At 45.0% G+C, this 20,863-nt stretch overlaps 1 protein-coding gene across 2 annotated transcripts in view; it reads right to left on the reverse strand.

Moving 5' to 3' along the window:
- ADAMTS19 (ADAM metallopeptidase with thrombospondin type 1 motif 19) overlaps positions 1-19,411 on the reverse strand; it is a 114,559-nt gene extending 95,148 nt beyond the window's left edge. For both annotated transcript variants that reach the window (XM_028748057.2, XM_028748056.2), the window contains exons 1-2: positions 18,918-19,411; positions 12,274-12,878 (exon numbers count right to left, since the gene is read on the reverse strand). In XM_028748057.2, the coding sequence (XP_028603890.2) occupies positions 12,274-12,878; positions 18,918-19,002 (690 nt within the window). In that variant the 5' untranslated portion in view covers positions 19,003-19,411. The remainder of the gene's footprint in view (positions 1-12,273; positions 12,879-18,917) is intronic.
- Positions 19,412-20,863: the final 1,452 nt, after the last annotated feature.

Below are 20,863 nucleotides of genomic sequence, written 5' to 3' on the forward strand. Positions count from 1 at the left end.
ATCTCAGCGTACCATGTGTTCCCCAACACCCCAATCATGAATGCATAAGGGACAATGTAATGATGAAGCGGCATTTAGCCTCAGCCCCTCCAAACACTAGGGTATCCCGTTAAAGGGATCCGGGGGGAGTGGTCATGTCCACGGGGCCAGGACCCCCAGACAGCGGTCCTTGCGGGGGTCACCCTATTTGATGTAAGTCTTAGGAACCCCCGCCTGGATTGACCTACGTGTCATTTCCGGTTGGCGGGCCGGAAGTATTTTCAATTGCCCCATGCCCAAGCCAAACCTCTTTCATCTGTATTCAATAAAGTTGTGGCCTGTTTTGATCCAAACCCATCTTTAAAAGGTAAAAAGGGACCCCTGACCATTAGGTCCAGTTGTAGATAACTCTGGGGTTGCGGCACTCATCTCACTTTATTGGCTGAGGGAGCCGGCGTACAGCTTCCGGGTCATGTGCCAGCATGACTAAGTGAACCAGCGCAGCGCATGGAAACACCGTTTACCTTCCCGCCAGAGTGGTACCTATTTATCTACTTGCACTTTGACGTGCTTCCAAACTGCAAGGTTGGCAGGAGCAGGGACCGAGCAGTGGGAACTCACCCCATCGTGGGGATTCGAACCGCCAACCTTCTGATCGGCAAGCCCTAGGCTCTGTGGTTTAACCCACAGCACCACCAGTGTCCCTTTGATCAAACCCATCTTAGGGGTCTTTTATTTACCTGGGTTGGGGACTGGGGAGTACGACACCTGGACCTGCAAAAGCATCTCTAACACCAATGTTGCGTATTGCCAGATTCCTACAAGAAAGTCACTTCTGCAGGGAACTGTAACCCCCAACTGTAAGTTACGCATCCATACAAACACATGCAAAACATTTCAAGTGCCTTTGCCTAGAAGCAGCCCCCCCACCCCACCCCTTGAACAGTACTGTAATTTAACACTCATATAAATGTGCTGATTATATATCTCAACAGTGATTTTGAATTTTATGCCAGTTGCAACAAGCTATTTGTTTTATGCACCACACCACATTAATTATTATGAATAGCATTTCTTTTCGTGTTTCAATTCAGGGTATATATGATATTATGATCGTGGAAAATAGTTTTAAAGATGTAATTTATTAAACTGCTGTTTTCACAGTTGAAAGCCAAAATCCGCTATAGCCAATATATGTTCACAAAAGCATGACACAGTAAATATATCATGCCCTTGCTCCTAGATTTATGATGCAGAAAGGCACTGCATGTCTATTTTGCAAAATTGACATTTAAAATTTTCTCCCTTAGATGTGTGCCCTTATGGGCTTTGCATTATTTTTTCTCGTGAAGACACTATCTGATTGTGCATTTAGATTGTAATTTATTGGAATCATTTAGATTGTGATAATTCTATACACTCAAAACCTCTTAAACCTGAATGCATTGGATAAAATAACAAATCAGAGGCAAAAAAAATCTCACTTTAACTATCTAGCATTATAAATGACAAAATTGGTCTTGTATATTTTATTATTATGTGAACTATGAATATTTACCCAACCATGATCACAGACATTTATTTCCCATCTTACAGAAAATCACAGTTCTGCCCAATAACTGCCAGCTCTTGTTTCTGGAAAGTTCTGGGCTATTAATCTTCAAGTAAGTGATACTGCTTAACACACTTGCGTGTGCATAGAAAAAGTCTAACAGAAGTCCTTCATTCCATAATTGCTTGATGTTTAATCGGATATAAATTCTGCAATATTGCATGAACAAAACTATTACGTTATGCTCCTTGAAAATGAAGGATCTTTTTAGAAATAATGTTATTGTTCTAACACCCAAATAGTGTTGTTCTGGGAGTTATTGGAATAATTACCTCCAACCCCCCCGCACTCAATTTCAGGGAGCGAGCCGGGGGTGGGGGGAATTTTACATCATGCAAATGGAAGTTCCTAGACAGGACTTCTGCTGATGGGATTTTTTAGGAGAATGCCACCCTCTTAAACTGATTTTAAAAAATCAATGGCATTATACAGTGGAACCTCGGTTTTCAAGCGTCTCAGAAGCTGAATGATTTGGAACCCAAACGCCGAAAACCCGGAAGTGAATGCTTCTATTTTTTAACATGCCTCGGAAGCTGAACGGCTTCCGAGGCACATTTCTCCACTGAAATTGTCAACTGCCCATCACGCCTCGGTTGTCGAATGTTTCAGAAGTCGAAAGTTCTTCTGGAATGCATTACGCTTGGCAACTGAGGTATAGGGTTATAAAGGCCAGGACTAGCCTCCTGAGAAACAGTTTCTACGCAAATGCAATTCTGGTTCTAAACACAGCATAAGGAGTCTCTATAGTATATTGTATTTTAAAACGGGGTTTCAGAGTTTTTAGGGGGTTTTGAATATTTTATGTAGATTTTCAATTTCATTGTTCTGTATGGGACAATGACAATAAAGATATCGTATATTGTATATACCGTATATCCAACCACTGTACTGCAACCCTTTTGGAATTTAGATCTAGCCACCTCAACTTCAGATTGATAGGAACAGATCAATAGATGGTCTTAAGATTGGCTTGTCAAACAAATGTGCTTATGAACAGCCCTGAAGAAAGGCTGTTCCCCTTCTGTTTCACAGTGATTGTCACAGCATTCTGTTCACCTTCAGAAAGCCAGCTGGACTGGCAATTTTTCATAAACAGTGCATGTTACATCATGGCAATGTAAGTAGAAGCCAACTGCTCTCAGACTTAAGGACTAGCTTGTGGAATGAAGGGTGAATAGCCATTTTAAATATGAGATGCAGGCAGCACATGTAGTTTTGCATTCTGCCACTGAAGCTGTGCAACAGTTCTCAAAGAGTGTCATTTGCTGAGTAACTACAGCTGCTATACCTGGCTTCTCCTACGAGGTGCCCCATCCAACTAGTGCTGGCCTGAGTTGACCCAGCTCTGCTTTGAAGATCTGGTGGGAGTCCAAGGTAGCGCAGCTGAGGTAATTAAAGAAGCACATGCAATTGTTGGAAGATAGTCACATTCAAAAAATGAAGTCACTTAGCGTTGGCTCGGGGCACACTTCTACATTTCTGGATATAAAACTCATTCAGAAAATGAATTTTGACTTTTGTACCAGTGGACCTGAGAAAAGCATCGTATAATATACAGCATGTACCCACAAAAAAATATTTTTTTAAGTCAACTAGCATGAAAGGCATGTGGCATCTGCAACTTACAAGGCTGTGAAAGAGAAACAGTATCACATACACACACACACACACACACACAGACACACACACTACTCCACAACTATTTTGGGAAACAATATTCAATTTCTTTCCTCTCCACCAGCGTTTTTATAAACTTAAGAAACGGCAGGCTTCCCCATCTGTTTCACAAGACAGCTAAGTTATATATGGAATATATAATTAGATGTTTCACTTCTTTATTCTGTAATAGGTTTTCTTCCAGCTGAATATTCAAAACCAGTGCAAATTGCTTTTAAACAGTATTTTAGTAGGCATTAAAGTGCTAAAATTCAAAGATGGTTTGATGCATAGGAGCCTCAAAACAGAGAAACATTCAGAAAACTGACAAGTGCATGTGCCAACATGGAGGGGGAAAGAGTAACATATGAGGATATTACTAGGAAAACAGACCAAGGGATAAAGCTCAAACCATATGACCAAATTGAAAAGATGTTAACAGGGTGGCTGCAATACCATCAGATTAGTGACTTACTAAAGGAAGATAAAAAGAGAAATGGGTTCGAAGATAAAAAATCGAAATTCCAAATCGAGTTAATAGATTGTAAAGAAAACTTTTTATCAAGAATGTACAGTTTATTGCTAGAATGGTATACAAAAGACGAAGAACTAAAGGAATCAATGATAAAATGGGCAATTGATATTGGGCATAACATTGAATTGGATGCGTGGAAAAGATTATGGAATGAGGGTTCGAGATTCACAGGATGCATGGCATTAAAGGAAAACTTGCTAAAAATGATGTATAGATGGCATTTGACACCAGTAAAATTAGCTAAAATGTATAGGAAAAAAGAAAGAAAATGTTAGAAATGTAAAAAGGCAGATGGGGACTATTTTCATATGTGGTGGACCTGCGATAAGGTAAAAAAATTTTGGGAATCAATTTATAACAAACTCAAAAAAATATTTAGATATACTTTCCCCAAAAGACCGGAAGCGTGTCTATTAGGTTTAATAGGAACAGAAATAAAATGGGAGATAAAAATTTGTTCATGTATGCTACAGCTGCCACGAGGACCCTTCTGGCCCAAAGATGGAAAGTACAAGATATACCAACTATCCAGGAGTGGCAGGCGAAGTTGACAGAATATGCAGAGCTTGCCAAACTGTCAGGGAGGATCCGGGACCAGGAAGATAAAAGATACCAAAATAACTGGAGTAAATTTATTGAATATTTAAAGAAGAATTGTCAAGAGGTCAAAACACTAGCAGGATTGACATAATACCTCCAATGTATAATAGTACTAATATGAGAATGATGTGTGCGATGGAAAGGGGTTAAATATACCAGTTGTGGGGAGGGAGGGGGGGTCACGACTCGGCAGAGTCAAAGGGAATGTATGGTGTTAATACAATTTGTTGGAAAAGAATATGTAAGGAAAACAATAAAAATTTACTTGTGACAAGTGCATGTGCCACTTCTTGGATGTGCATGTATAAATGGCATTTGTAACCTTTAATACAATTTATGGGCATGTTTTGGATAGCCTGTAAAGCATTCAAATAAAGGAATTAATTTAGTACTTACAAATACAATCCCATGTATCATACTCAGAAGTAGGTTTTATTGAGTGCACTGGGGCTTACTCCCAAGTAAGTGTATGCAGAATTGTAATGTTATTTAATTAAACAGCAAACAAAGAATGGGTTCCAAGTAGCCTGGCGTGATTTTAAAAAACTAATTTTAGATGTTAAATGGTTCTTCATGTAATAGCTCACATTCCATATCCATTAAGGAATGATGCTTTGTAGAACATCTTGGTTACTTGGAGAACAAGTTAGCCAAAAAAGAAAAAGAAAAGAGCAAACTGCTATTTTCACAGAGATTTAGCAAAGCAATTATTCCACCTCAATTCAGGCATAATCTGGTTACGATTAGTGAGTTGGCTACCCACTTTAATGATTCAGAGAGTGAATTGGCTGCCCTCTTTAATGATTCTAAACATCTTCTCAAATTTGTCAGTGGAATTTTTCCAGACTCACCATCTAGACTTCTTCAGATTATGGATATGAACTACAAAATGTTTGCGCAGAAACCTGGGATATAGAAGACTTTCCTCCCTTATCACGTTGTTGCTGTGCTGGGGACACCAACAGCGATTCATCTCATCTATTCCTAGAAGCTGCAAAAAAAGGACTTCTTGATATAAACTGCCTGCCCAGGTACAGTTTATAACTGTATGACTGTATAACCAGCAGAGTGGCCACTTTTCAGGGAAGATGGTGGTGGTTATAACAGAACTCTATGGGGACCATTTAATAGCCTTTACAGTCATACCTCAGGTTGAAGTAGCTTCGGGTTGAGCGTTTTCGGGCTGCGCTCTGTGGTGACCCGGAAGTAACGGAATGCGTTACTTCCTGGTTTTGCCGCTCACACATACACAGACACTCAAAATGACGTCACGCGCATGTGCGGAAGCAGCAAATCGCGACCCATGCATGCGCAGACGCGGGTTGCGTTCACTTCAGGATGCGAACGGGGCTCCGGAATGGATCCCGTTCGAATCCAGAGGTAGTACTGTACTGGGTAAAGGATTTTAGTCTAGCTTAACGTGCAGCTTCCAGATAAAAACTGTACAAGTCAATGTGGGATGATTATGCTTGCTATGTTATAAACCTGGAATACAGCCATCCTTGGGGGTGGGGGATAACTCAGCATTTGTTGAACTAGCTTACAAGAACATAACAGCCACTAAGATGTTACACTTGGGGTTAATCCATGCTATATTTTATAGCTTTCTGCGCTTCTATTTTCTTGGCTGTCCACATCCAGATTTTCTCAAACCAGGGATACTCTGCAGAGCCCTGCTATGAGAAAATCCAGATTGAGGGAGGGAAAGGCTGTGATTTGGAGAATGTCATATTAAATGCTTGTGTGGATCGGCCCATAGTATTAAACCTCCAGAGTTATTCTTGCTTACAGGAGTCCAGTCCAAAACAACACCAGTTAATCCTAAAATTAGAGTGAAACGGTCCTCCGACCTCCAATGTTAGATTTACCAGGAAGCAGATTAAGGCTGTCTGGTTGCAGCCAGTAATTATGGACTATATTATTTCCAAAGGAAACCAGAAAGCCTTGCTGTTACAGTGAGGTGGCCCTTATGATAGGAGAAACTATACAGCATGGGAAGCACATCCTTACACTCCCTGTGGTCTTGAACCAAACAGACCACAAGTCCTTTGAATCCCCCTTAAGGAACTCTTCAAAGAAGTTGAACAACAGTCGCAATAGACTGCCGGTGATTTCTGCCACTCCCAGTCCTTGGGACCAGACTGACTGCATAGCAGTTGGGTGCAGAAGGGGCGAGTGATGCTACTGAAGACTTCAGTCCTTTCTCAAAGTCTCTACTTTCCTTCCTTTGGCCGCAGCAACTGCCCGGTCCGCCCAGCACATATTGTGGATCTAGCTGGTCAACAGGCCCAAAGGAACATAGGCACCTCCTTCCCTAACAGGCTAAATGGCTAGAAAGGTTTTGTGTTTTTTTTTGTTTTACACCAGCACCACTCTGACCTGATCATGAGTTTAGCTGCTGGGCGGCTGTCAGTGTAGGATAGTTTAGCAAGTACAGTGAAGGTTCGGGAGAAGAAAAATGAGCTCCCTGAGTCACGTGCTAAAATGAAGGAAAACTTCCTCAGACCTGTCCCTTTCAAGGCCATGAGGATAGAGGAGACAAGGGCAGGTCTTCCACCTGGAATTCACCATATTATGAGGCCTTGTTGGGTGGTGATGTAGACAGACTCATACTGGCACTTGTGAAGACCACGAGCGGGAGAAAGTTCATCCAATGGTCCCGAACTAAGAAGGTTCACCCAGAAAAGAAGTTGAAGAAGGAAAGCTCTTTTACCTGATAGGGAATCCATAGGAGGAGGAGGGAGTTGATTGTGTTAGGCTATGTGACAACTGAAGATCCCATAAAGGATCAATTAAATTGTTGCCTATTTGAAACTCAAAACTACTCTGTTGTCTCTTTATTCTGTGAGCTTAATAGGTCTAGAAAGGTACTAGATGAGTCTGGCCAGAAGTCAGTGGTCTAGCTTCAGTTCTCTATTGTTGTTGTTGTTTAGTCGTTTAGTCGTGTCCGACTCTTCGTGACCCCATGGACCAAAGCACGCCAGGCACTCCCGTCTTCCATTGCCTCCTGCAGTTTGGTCAAACTCATGCTGCTAGCTTCGAGAACACTATCCAACTATCTCGTCCTCTGTCGCCCCCTTCTCCTTGTGCCCTCCATCTTTCCCAACATCAGGGTCTTTTCCAGGGAGTCTTCTCTTCTCATGAGGTGGCCAAAGTATTGGAGCCTCAGCTTCAGGACCTGTCCTTCCAGTGACCAATCAGGGCTGATTTCCTTCAGAATGGATAGGTTTGATCTTCTTGTAGTCCATGGGACTCTCAAGAGTCTCCTCCAGCACCATAATTCAAAAGCATCAATTCCCTTCATGGATCACTGCCTTGCTGTGGCGAAGGGGCTTGAAGAACTCAGAGAAGCTATGAACTATGCCAAGCAGGGCATCCAAGATGAACAGGTCATAGTGGAGAGTTTTGACCAACCGTGATCCACCTGGAGGAGGAACCGGCAAGCCACACCAGTATCCCTGCCAAGAAAACTCCATGGACAAAGACAACAGTTCTCTATTAGTTCTCTCCAAACCCTTAATCGATCTTTCTTGTTTCACTGGTAGGTTTCTCCTAAACCACCTCCATGATCCTGTATCCATGAGCACATGAAGACCCAAGGACCTGTTTTCTAACAAGGAAGATCACTAGTCCATCTACCCGGAACGAATTCCCCAAAGTCTCAAGCAGACATCTTTATCAGCCCTGTTACTTCGGATTCTTTTAGTTGAAGGTACATATAATTGAACAAAGAACTCTTACCACTATTCTTCCATGGAGCTTTGGGTTCTTCTTAGAAACTACTGAATGGATTTTTATTATACCAAGCATTTCTATATATATCATTCTCTCCATGTGGTTTGCAAAATAGTTGGAAAAAACCAATATTTTCATCCAGGCTTTTTCATCCTTTCTCTATTCCGGTCTTGTGTCTCCACCCCTCCTCTCCCTTTACCCTATTGTTCTTTTTGTTGTAAACCTTTGCACATGATCTGTACATTCTGACCAGTTCTTGTACCACCACAATTAAATGCTGTTACTATATACTCATAATAAAGAAATAAACATTGGTGCTGTTGGTGGGAAATTGTCTTGGTGCAATTGCATTTGCATATTTGTCAGTAGTGCTGGCAGTACAGTGGTACCTCGGGTTAAGTACTTAATTCGTTCCGGAGGTCCGTACTTAACCTGAAACTGTTATTAACCTGAAGCACCACTTTAGCTAATGGGGCCTCCTGCTGCCGCCGCGTCGCCGGAGCACGATTTCTGTTCTCATCCTGAAGCAAAGTTCTTAACCTGAAGCAATATTTCTGGGTTAGCAGAGTCTGTAACCTGAAGCATATGTAACCTGAAGCGTATGTAACCCGAGGTACCACTGTACCTGCATTAAATCCATTCAGCTCTTAGATTCATACTAACCAGTACAGTAGTTGAAGTTCAGGTCTCCATCACATCATACCTTCAGAGCTGTCCCCTGAGTTATGTGATAAAACAAATCTGTTTCATTTCCATTTGACATTTCCATTGATGTCCTCCCACCTAGACCATTTCTTCTGATGGTAAATCTGATAGTGCCTGTTTAAACATATCTCTCCACAACTCAAACAAGCGATAAATTAAGGTAAACAAAGAAAAGCCTTTTGAACTCTGTGGCCTTTCAGTGAGAAAGATTATCCTCAATCAGCCTCATGCCCTTATGAACAAACTTTCTCCTTGTAATTTGTAAAAAAACCTCAAAATACCATGAAAGTTTGTGGAAATGCCATGCCATAATTTATTCTTCTAAGATGAAGCAATCTGCAATTTTTAAAGAAAACTAATCTTAGATTCGGAGGGATTTCCGTTGATGTTGGGGAGGGAATAAGAAAGAAAATGTGTAGATAAAAATGAGCATAAACTTCTAGATAGATGACTGACTCAGATTGGTCATGGTCAATGTTGATCATTTCAAAAGATAAAGAGGGACCTCTTTTTTAAAACCCAGTTTTCAGTTCCATCAGTTTCTGCACACTATTTTAGGCTCAATATCTGGAGAAAATGTATACTCAAACTGGTACTTTCTGACATTTTAGATAAATAAATGTAGCTTACATTTGCTTGATCTGCATGTCCCATTCCTACCCTTGGCATACTAGGAAAATGTTTAGAAGTTTATAGGAGGGTAGGACAAAGGGTAGAAGTGAGCAAAGTGAGATCAAGGTTTCAAATCAAACAACAGCTATCGCCATATGGCAGGCAAGCTACGACTGTGGCAACTCATCCTGTAGATCAGGACAATCTCCCCTACAATGCCATCAGCAGCAAAAAAAGAAAGATATATAATTGTGTAGAAAAAGCTGCCTAATATATTCCAAGTGACAATTAGAGTCTGCTTGCGCTGTTTTGCAAAGAAGAATCAAGCGCTTAAACCAGCTATAGGCTATTAACATGTGATGATGCACCTATAGGATGCACAGTGTAATATGCGGCTGTAAGCAAACAGAACCATCTGCCTTTGACTGGGCCAATTTTACCATATTATATATATATACATACACACAGACACAAACCTTGTGGACTTGGGGAGAGAAAAGGAAAAATATAAGTAGCAAAAATTCCCTAGATCCCCACTATATAAACACGTGTAAGTATGTTGACAAGGGACGCGGGTGGCGCTGAGGGTTAAACCACGGAGCCTAGGACTTGCCGATCAGAAGGTTGGCAGTTTGAATCTCCACAACGGGGTGAGCTCCCGTTGCTCAGTCCCTGCTCCTGCCCACCTAGCAGTTCGAAAGCACGCCAGTGCAAGTAGATAAATAGGTACCGCTGCGGCGGGAAGGTAAACGGTGTTTCCGTGCGCTGCTCTGGTTCGCCAGAAGCGGCTTCGTCATGCTGGCTACATGACCCGGAAGCTGTACGCCAGTTCCCTCGGCCAATAAAGCGAGATGAGCGCCGCAACCCCAGAGTCGGTCACGACTGGACCTAATGGTCAGGGGTCCCTTTACCTTTACCTTTTTTAAGTACGTTGACACCTATCAGAACAAGTAACAATACACTGTACAAAAAAAGTATTCAGTTTTGACTATTCATCCATAGTCCGCATTGTACCCACATGCTGGAAAAACTGAGACACCCAACATGCAAATGTTTAAAAGCTGGCAGTTACACTTTAAGCAACTACTTTTCAGTATCAGTTAAATGCCATTTCCCCAAAACCCAACAGTTTTTAGTCTAAACAAGCAAACTGAACTGCAGCTTAAACCTCAACTTTTCCACCCAATTTCACTTTAAAATCCTATCAAACCTGGCAAATCTGCAAGTTTTAACAGCAGTAAACTAAACTAACTCCAGTCCTCACCAAAAAATATATGCTGGCAAGCTATTTTCAATGTTCTTCGGTTGAAATCAGATTTTGGAATGGAAGCCAACAATGTCTTCATAGCTGTAGCGCTGTTCCACAGATTACAGCCAGCCAACCAGGATATGCTCACTTGAGATGCCATTGACTCTCTTCAGCCTCAGAGCCACTGTCAACAACACCCCTGTCCTCCTTCTATATGGTTCCGCAGGCATGCAGATTAATAAAAGGCTAAAGGAAAAGAATAATTGCTTTGCTTTAAATCATTCCAGGATTTTACATCATCCCAGCTGCCCATACTCTCTCCACCCACCCTGAAGTATCCTGGGACTTCTGCTCATTGCAGAAACCATTGTTGTTGTCGCTGGGTCTGATTCCGATTTCTAGCTGGTGCAATCCAGGATAAAATCTGCTGAACTCCTACCAGTAGTTAACTGCAGTCTCCAGGGAACTGTTGATACATTCAAAGATTCAAAGGTTGTTTCAAGTCCAGCAGGGCCCAAGCAAAGACATAAATGGCCTCACCTGCCCATAAAGCCAAGCCATGGTTTACAACTCTGTGCTTGAGCTGTAATGAGCGGAAGCAAAGCCTTGAGCTTGCATGCTCCCTTTTCCCCCTCTCCTTCTCCCTGCGCTCATTCCCTAAATCTCAGCCTGGTTGTTTGGACAAGGGATCATATCACAAACTCCGAACAAAACAAGCCAACTTCAACATGGGTTACGTTTAACTAACATGGGTTTGTTTAACTAACAAGAGCTCACGATAAACCAAGATTCCTGCAAAGCTTGAGAAAAAACGAAAGTAAACACTGCCCAAATCCTTGCTACACGTTGCTACAGCAGCCTCTGTTCCTGGGGTGGGGGTTGTTTGCTACCCTAGGCAAATTAAAAATTAGGTGATCCACAATGAGTGTTATCGTATGCAGGATGATATTAGCACATTCTTGGGCCCTGATCCTTAGCACCAGCTCAACTTGACTTTGGAGATACGTTTGCATATGTTATTGTTATTTTATTGTATACGTTTTATTCTGTAACTCACCTTGTTAGTTTTACAACGAGACGTTGTCTATAAATTATTTTAAACAAATGAACAATTTATGCATGAATGTGATCAGAGCCTACCTGATTTTGAGGCTCAGCCCAGAGGTTTTGACAGTTAAGTTTGGTTGGTTCTTTTTGGGGGGGAGATAGAGGAGTCAGAGTGAGTTAGAGACAGGGACAAGACTGAGAGGGAATAGAGTGACAGCGTTTCGAATATATTTTAAAACTTGTTTGTGTTTGAAATAAACTTTAATCTTCATTGTTAACTCTACCTGACTGAGACTCAATACTTCACTGGGAAACGCTGGGTTTTCCCCCCAGAAAATTGGTGGCAGCGGAAGGATAAAGTAGTGGTGTACAGGTCAATAGTCCGTGAAACAACCGGGGGCGCTATACGAATGCCACGATGTGTAAAGGACAGCAGAAAGAATAACCTTTTCCCAAAAGAAGGAGAAAATACAGGAGGTGGTGAAAGAAAGCACCCCCAAAAAACATACAAGACTGGGAGAATGCTACGATTACAAGCCTTACCAAACCACCACAAGTGCTGAAGGAAGCAAAGGAGCCTGGGTAATGGAGCACAGACCCACTGTAGTAACACGATCTCTCTGTCTGGGTCTGGGCAGAGTTCGGGAGACTCCTCCTCTCGCTCATCAGTCGTTCTTCCACTGCAAAGCCTGGGGCCAGGAAGCGGCTGTCCCTCTTCAGCAGCAGGTAGAGCTCCTGAGCAAAAGCTGGTATTCTCAGCAGCACCTCGTCCCCGTCCTCTGAAGAAGGCGGCAGAGGTGAGGGAGGGGGCAGCTGAGAAGTAGTGTTCGATCCCTGAGGAAGAGGAGACCAGTGATAGAACTCCTGAGACTCATATTCGTCCTCGGAGACCTCGTCCTCAGAGGTCTCCCCAACCGGCTGCAGCTGCCTGTCAGATGAGGAAGAAACTGAGCGGACCTCGCGAGAGCTGCCCACCACCTGAGTGGATGCAGAGGTAGCGCTAAGATTGCTGCTACTGTTCCCACAGTTTCCATCAGTGCTGCAGCTGCCTCCTGCGCCGCTGCCTCCATTGGGTTCCTGCTGGCCTCTGCTCCATAGTGCTGGGTAGACAATCTCCCACTCCTCAGAGTCTCCCAAAGGTTGCAGACCTGCATAGAGGGGGGAAAGATAGGCTCAAGTTTAATGCCAGAACTGCTCCCAGACCTTAACAGTTGCCACAAATGAGAGATCAATATTGGAGTCAAACTTCAGATGTGTCAGTTTCATTTCAATGCTTCAACTACACTTGGGGTGGGGAAGAGGTAGCTATCCCAGCTCTACCTCTCCATTAAATCTGAATCAGCGAAGGCAGTGAAGGTCCTGTGTGAGTGCCTGGAGGCTGTTGGAGGATGGATGGCGGCTAACAGATTGAGGTTGAATCCTGGCAAGACAGAAGTACTGTTCTTGGGGGACAGGGGGCGGGCGGGTGTGGGGGACTCCCTGGTCCTAAATGGGGTAACTGTGCCCCTGAAGGACCAGGTACGAAGCCTGGGAGTCATTCTAGACTCACAGCTGTCCATGGAGGCACAGGTTAATTCTGGGTCCAGGGCAGCTGTCTACCAGCTCCACCTGGTAAGCAGGCTAAGACCCTACCTGCCAACAGACTGCCTCGCCAGAGTGGCGCATGCTTTAGTTATCTCATGCTTGGAATACTGCAATGCACTCTACGTGGGGCTACCTTTGAAGGTGACCCGGAAACTGCACTTAATCCAGAATGTGGCAGCTAGACTGGTGACAGGGAGTGGCCGCCGGGACCACATAACACCAGTCCTGAGAGATCTGCATTGGCTCCCTGTACGTTTCCGAGCACAAATCAAAGTGTTGGTGCTGACCTTTAAAGCCCTAAACGGCCTTGGTCCTGTATACCTGAAGGAGCGTCTCCACCCCCATCGTTCAGCCCGGACACTGAGATCCAGCGCCAAGGGCCTTCTGGAGGTTCCCTCATTGCGAGAAGTGAGGTTACAGGAAACCAGACAGAGGGCCTTCTCGGTAGTGGTGCCCGCCCTGTGGAATACCCTCCCTTCAGATGTGAAGGAAATCCTATCTTTAAAAGACATCTGAAGGCAGCCCTGTTTAGGGAAGCTTTTAATATTTAATGCTGTACTGTTTTTAACATTTGATTGGGAGCCACCCAGAGTGGCTGGGGAGACTCAGCCAGATGGGCGGGATATAAATAAATTATTATTATTATTATCCATATTCTGTTAGTCTCCAATTGCATACCAAGGCCCCCGGTCCCCTGGTGGATAAATAAAACACACAAACCAGCAGATTTTGGTTTATGGGTTCAAACAGGCCACAACTTTATTGGTTACAGATGTGAGCGGTTTGGCTTAGGCATTGGGTGAAGCCAGGCTATATCTCGACTCCTGCCCGTCTCCTGGGAGCCCAACTAAGGGTAAACCACCGATAGGGGGAGCCCTAAGACTTACATCAAAAAGGAGTACCCCAAGGGGTCCCCGTTGGGGTAGTGGCATGGCCCTGGCCCACGTCCGGGCATTGGACAGAATTCACACCCCTGGATCCCTTTAAAGGGATACACTTAATGAGGAGGGGCAAGCAGAGGCTACAACCTTCCCTCCATCTAAACAAGGGCTTCCCCAATGCGAAGGATGTAAGAGGACGGCCTCCCCGCCGCATTGGAGTTTAAATTCCCCGTTGACACGCCCCTCATTGGTGCTGAATGGTTAGCGAGGACTGCTCCTTGAGCGGCGCTCTGCCCAGCGCCGATGGCATGGGGAGGCGACGGCAGGGAGCGCACCAGTCTCCAGCCCTCAGCCAGGTGACACAGGGCCCGGCTGCAACGCTGGCCACCAAATAAGGTAAGAGGACTTCCCATCAACCCCAGTCAACAGAATGACATAATGGTCCAGGGTGATGGGAGTTTACATATGCTGGAAGCCACTCAGAGTGGCTGGGGCAACCCAGTCAGATGGGCGGGGTACAAATAAATTATTATTATTAGTAGTAGTAGTAGTAGTGTTTTTACAAACAAACCTCAAAGTGGTTTACAAAAAAGCAAAAGAATAAAATCAAGGAAAAATTACAGCAATAGTTAAAAACATACAAAAAGTTAAAATACTACAACCGATCAAAATTCTCAACTTTCTAAGCATCTAAACGATAATGTTTTTAGCAAGCACCAAAAAGAATGCAACAGGCAGAGAGTTTTAAAGTGAAGGTGCTGCCACACTAGATGACCAAGTTTTTACAAATGCATGGTAATTCATACAACAAGCTGGAGTCTTGCAACATCTGGAGGACCAAGGGTTCTCCATCCTTGGCCAACACAGTGACACAAGTAGAGTTGGATTTGAATGCTGTGTTTTTTCTTTCCGTGTGCTAGGCTATACAAGATCCGAGATGATATACCACCTATGTTAAAGAAGGGTGAAAATGCTTAAATTCATACCACTGTTGAAGACTGTTGTGTGTTTTAAAAAATAAAGGACCAGATTCAACTAAGTAGGTGCATTAGCAGAAGCCAACACAGGTCCTGCTAGCACAGTTGGACTTTCCCTCCTCTCCTCTCCCCAATCTGGGGGGTCTTGAGAACCCCCAGATCAAGCAGGGGGGAGAGAGGGGAGATCATTCCATCAGACAAGTTAAATGCTTGCACTGACAGAATGATTAGAAGAGCCCAATGCTGAATATACTTCCTCTCGAAGTATAAACTGCATCCTTTTTTAAACTAAATATAACCCAAAGCTTCTTTTTAAATTATAAGGCATTAAATAGGGATGATATATTATCCATTTTAATAGTTCTGTTTAATATTTCAAGGGGGTGTGGAGTAGGGGCTGATTTTGCTTCTCTCACTAGGTGGCTTCAGGCAGGGCACTTTCAGTCACATCTCACCATCTGCAGCAAAATGATAATAATTTCCTCTAATTATGAACCTGGGTGGTTAAGTGCTATCAGTATGGTTTGGAACCGGGCCACCGGAAAATAAAGTTGTGGTAATTTAATAGCTGGGGGATGTGCAGAAGTATATACATTTGTAGCTTAAAAGAAAATGTCAATTAAAAAAAAGTTCTTTCTAAAAAAAAAAGGAAAGAAAGAAAAAACCTTCAGAAGGAGCTGCAGTTTCCAGGGCTTTTCTACTCTTGGAGGAAAAACGGGAACTGGAAGTGGGACGGAGACTGTGGTTGAAGGGAAAGGAAACACTTCTTTCCCAGGGATGGATCCCGGTGGGTTGGAGATACAGTTGTACCTTAGAAGTCAAATGGAATCCGTTCCAGAACTCCATTTGACTTCCAAAACGTTCAAAAACCAAAGGGCAGCTTCTTATTGGCTGCAGGAAGCTCCTGCAGCCAATTGGAAGCTGCAGAAGCCCCATTGGATGTTCGGATTCCAAAAATCATTCGAAAACCGGAACACTCACTTCCAGGTTTCAGTCGTTTGGGAGTCAACCCGACTGTACAGTGGTACCTCGGGTTACAGACGCTTCAGGCTACAGATGCTTCAGGTTACAGACTCCGCAAACCCAGAAATAGTACCTCGGGTTAAGAACTTTACTTAAGGATGAGCACAGAAATTGTGCGGTGATGGTGCGGCGGCAGTGGGAGGCCCCATTAGCTAAAGTGGTGCCTCAGATTAAGAACAGTTTCAGGTTAAGAACGGACCTCCAGAACGGATTAAGTTCTTAGCCCGAGGTACCACTGTATATCACAACATTTTGTTGCAGGTAGATAGCAACTTAAAAAGCAGAGGTATCACCTTGCCAACAAAGGTCCGTATAGTTAAAGCTATGGTTTTCCCAGTAGTGATGTATGGAAGTGAGAGCTGGACCATAAAGAAGGCTGATCGCCGAAGAATTGATGCTTTTGAATTATGGTGCTGGAGGAGACTCTTGAGAGTCCCATGGACTGCAAGAAGAACAAACCTATCCATTCTTAAAGAAATCAGCCCTGAGTGCTCACTGGAAGGACAGATCCTGAAGCTGAGGCTCCAATACTTTGGCCACCTCATGAGAAGAGAAGACTCCCTGGAAAAGACCCTGATGTTGGGAAACATCAAGGAGAAGGGGACGACAGAGGACAAGATGGTTGGATAGTGTTCTCGAAGCTACCAGCATGAGTTTGACCAAACTGGGGGAGGCAGTGGAAGACAGGAGTGCCTGGCGTGCTCTGGTCCATGGGGTCACGAAGAGTCGGACACGACTAAACAACTAAACAACAACAACAATTGCTGTTGTTGGCATCCGTTGGTCTCAAGAGACATTTTGTCGCTGGCCCCGCTTATAATACTAACCATTACATCGTAAGAATGACACTGGGTATCCGTATGAACATAGAAACCTGCCATATGCTAAGTCTAGACCATTGGTCCATTTTGCTCAGCACAGCTGCTCTCCAGGGTTTCATACGCGGAGCCTCTCTCAGCCCTACCTGAAGATGTCAGGGGTTGAACTGGGAAACTTCCGCATCTATTCCACAGCCCCCCTCCATCACATTTGACACTATGGCATTTCAGGTGTTGGTTATTACATGGTTGTTATTCACATCTTACAAAAACAGAATACAAACAGGAGACCGTACAAAGAGGTGCAGAACGCCATTCGTCAAGTCTTCTCGCGTTTCACATGGCATGTGCCGTATTCTAGAAGTCCGGAGTACAGCAAAATTACTATACAGGAACAAGCCAGATTCAACGCTCAGCAGTCCTGTCCCATCCTATCCCGCGTCTCCCTGACTCCTCTGCAATATGGAATTTTTACACACAATAAGGAAAGTGCTATCTGGCATATTCTTCTACTCGTGCAAAAGCCTTACAAAAGAACAGATGCACAGGAAATATCTGTGAAGCACTCTGCAGTTAGCTTAGGTGAAGCAGGCAATGTACTGTACAGAGAAACAGAGTTTCCTTGCAACTGACTACCTAGTCTTGCTCATCAAAGGAAACAAGGCTACAGAAGTAATTCAATTTATTCAGTGTTGACCCTTAATGCTTGGACTTGTTCCATATGAAAGAAAGACAATTAAGGGAGCTCTTGTCTCAGGGGAATATGTGTTCTGCCTTTTGAACCCAGAGAGAGGTAAGGAGGCATTGGGACTGAGGAAGAGATAGGAGTTAACTTGGCCAGTTGCCTTTGCAAAGTATGTTGCATGCACTGCGTGAAAATACAGCATATGGTATAAACCACAAACATATATATATCGTTTCTACTTTTTAATGTGTTCTTTTACAGCACAGTGTCTAGATACCTAAACTTCACAGATCTCCTTATAGGTAATGAGAACACAAAGATCACTCCTAGGAAATGAAAGCTCGCAGTCTGAATGTTATATAAGACACATTTTGAAGAAACGTTTGTAGGAGGACACATTCTCGTAAACTATGCCAAACCAAGATATTGTCTTAGGGTGTGTATCAGAGAGTGCATCACTGCAAGGAAGGCAGAGCATGAGTTCCCTCCTGTTTTATACTGGCTAGTAAAAGAAGCGCTTGATCTGAGTGGCGGCTTAACTTTCAGTCTTATACTGCCAACAATTAGAAAGCGTTTGCACGGCTAACTGGAGAGCTGTCCGACTCTGAACATGTGGCAGAGTGCTGTATTCCTCACATCCACGCCTGGGGCTGTGCATTTGGTGAGGGCATGGGCCAAGGCATCCCAGGCAACCTGGAGCCCGAGAACTCGCAGAGATATTGGTGCAACACGAGAATCTTCCTGTGCAAAAGTTTGCGCTCGCCCAGGATCCTCAAATCCAGATCTTTCATCTATCCGCAAACCCACTTCGTGCCCCACGGCTCCCTGTCCCTTTCCCTGCCCAGTCCGGTAAAACATCCAGCATCTGGACACCTCTGGGAAGAATAAGTGTTTCCGTTTATTAAACGGACAAGATTCAAAAAGAAGAAAATTGAGAAGGCGTGCCGGGCAGGGGAGGGAGGAGAGAGTAGGTCTGGCATATGTTCGTATTTCCCCGGACACTACCGGGATTGCAAAGGCAGAAATTACGGGGGGGGGGGGGGGGCGATTTCCAAAACGCGGGGCTTTGTCCTGGATCTTAGGCAAGTCACATTTTGGGGGGCTCAATATTTTGGGGTCTTCCAAGAAAAAAAAGCTCCAGACTTTCGGGGAGTCCTGTTTTCTTTTTTAAACTTTTTGAAATATGGCAACCCTAGGAGAGAGAAAAGGCTGAAATTACCTGCAGCGATCCCATTTGACAGGAAGCACAGCTGATAAAAGAGGCAACAAAGACGGCTCAGTCGCATCCCTCGTCTCTCCTCCATCCACGGAGGAGAAGTGGCCGGATCACCTCCCTCGTCTCCCGGTGGCGGGTGTTTTCCTTTTGGTTTGGTGTTTCGTTCTTGGAGAGCGCTTGGCCGCCGATCGCCTCCGAGGGCTTCTTCGCGCCCCGACGTGGAGCTTGCCAAGCCGCCTCTCCCTCCGGTTTGCCGGAGGGGAAATGAGAGAGAGAGAGCGGGCTTAGCAGCAGCAGCAGCTAAAGCGGAGGATCAGCAGCGGCAGCAGCGCGCTCCGGTTCCCAGGAGGAGGCGCTGGGGGTGACCTGCTTTGCAGAAAGGCGGCAAAGCAGAAAAGGCGCCTGAGCGGCAGCGGCAGCAACAGCAGCAGCAGCGGAGAAGTGGTGTCACCGGACATGCACACGCGCGCGCCCGGTCCCGCGCGCGCCCGCCCACCCCCGGCCCGATCCGCACCGCCGGCGAGCCGCGGAGAGAGCTCTCCCTGGGTGGCAAGTGGGCGGAGGATTGAAAGCGGACGCGCGGGCTCCCCCGAACTCCGGGCGCTCGCCTGCCGCCGATTGGCTACTGGCGGCGCTCCGATTTGCATGCCGCTCTGGCCGGCCCCGCCCCTTTCGCGCACGTGCGTTCGCGGCCCGCGGGGCAGGTAGGTCTGCGGTGGGTCCGGCCAAAGAAGGGGGGGCGGCTTTAGTGGACACACCGGACTGCTGCAGAATGAATGAATGAATGAATGAATGAATGAATGAATATTTGCATCGGCCATCGCAATAAAACAACAATACAATATACATATAAATAAAAAGTCAATTATATCAAACACATTTTAGGGTTTTGAATCAATAGTCAAATAGTGGATCATATTCTGATTGCCCCAGCCAGTGGCGTAGGGTGGGTTGTCAGCACCCGGGGCAAGGCAAGTAATTTGCGCCCCCTAACCCGTGGGTTTGCGCCCCCTAACCCTAACCCCCAGATGTTGCGCCCGGTGCGGCCGGGCCCCCCTGCACCCCCCACGCTACGCCACTGGCCCCAGCTAAAAATCTTGCAACCTTTGCTGTCACCTGCTCGTCTTGATGTGCCAAGAGAAAGGTCACAGTGGCAGTGGTTGGGCGACCCAGATTGGATGATAAAAGATAATCTCATTCCGCAAGTCCTTATAAAACAGAGTGCAAGCCAGAAGGCCATGCGCCACCGATTCAGTACTGCCATCTCCACAGGGACATAAGTGTTTATCGTGCAGACGTCAAAGCACGAGGCAAAGGCATCTCATGATTCTCCCCTCTTGCCCTTGGAAGGAACCAAGATAACAGGGTGATTGGCCACGGGAGGCTTCGTGTGCCTGCCACCCAGAGAAGCAGAGCAATAACTTTGGCACCCTTCCGCTGATACACACATGTGCACCAAGGGAGCCGGTGTTTGTCCACAGACAGCTTTCTGGGTCATGTGGCCTGCAGGACTAACCACTTCTGGCACAACAGAACACCATGACAGAAACCAGAGTGCACAGAAATGCCATTTACCTTCCCGCCACAGCGGTACCAATTTATCTACTTGCAGGTGGCGCTGTGGTGTAAACCACTGAGTCTCTTGGGCTTGCCAATCGGAAGGTTAGCAGTTTGAATCCCTGTGACGGGGTGAACTCCCGTTGCTCTGTTCCAGCCTAGCAGTTTGAAAGCACGCCAGTGCACATAGATAAATAGAAGTGTTAGAAACTGAGAAGTGAAAGCTAGGAGCTCAGTGGCACCTGAAACCGAGGTTATGGGCTCCGCAACAGAGTGTCTAGGCACACTTTTTTTAATAACAAGAATACAAAGCTGAAAATGAATGAACTGCAGCTTAGGTTCATTTTTCACATGGTCTAGTCCTCATCTTAAGACTGCAAAAAGCAAAGCCA

This window comes from Podarcis muralis, chromosome 11 (genome assembly GCF_964188315.1).
Source record: "Podarcis muralis chromosome 11, rPodMur119.hap1.1, whole genome shotgun sequence".
In the NCBI taxonomy this organism is placed as follows: domain Eukaryota; kingdom Metazoa; phylum Chordata; class Lepidosauria; order Squamata; family Lacertidae; genus Podarcis; species Podarcis muralis.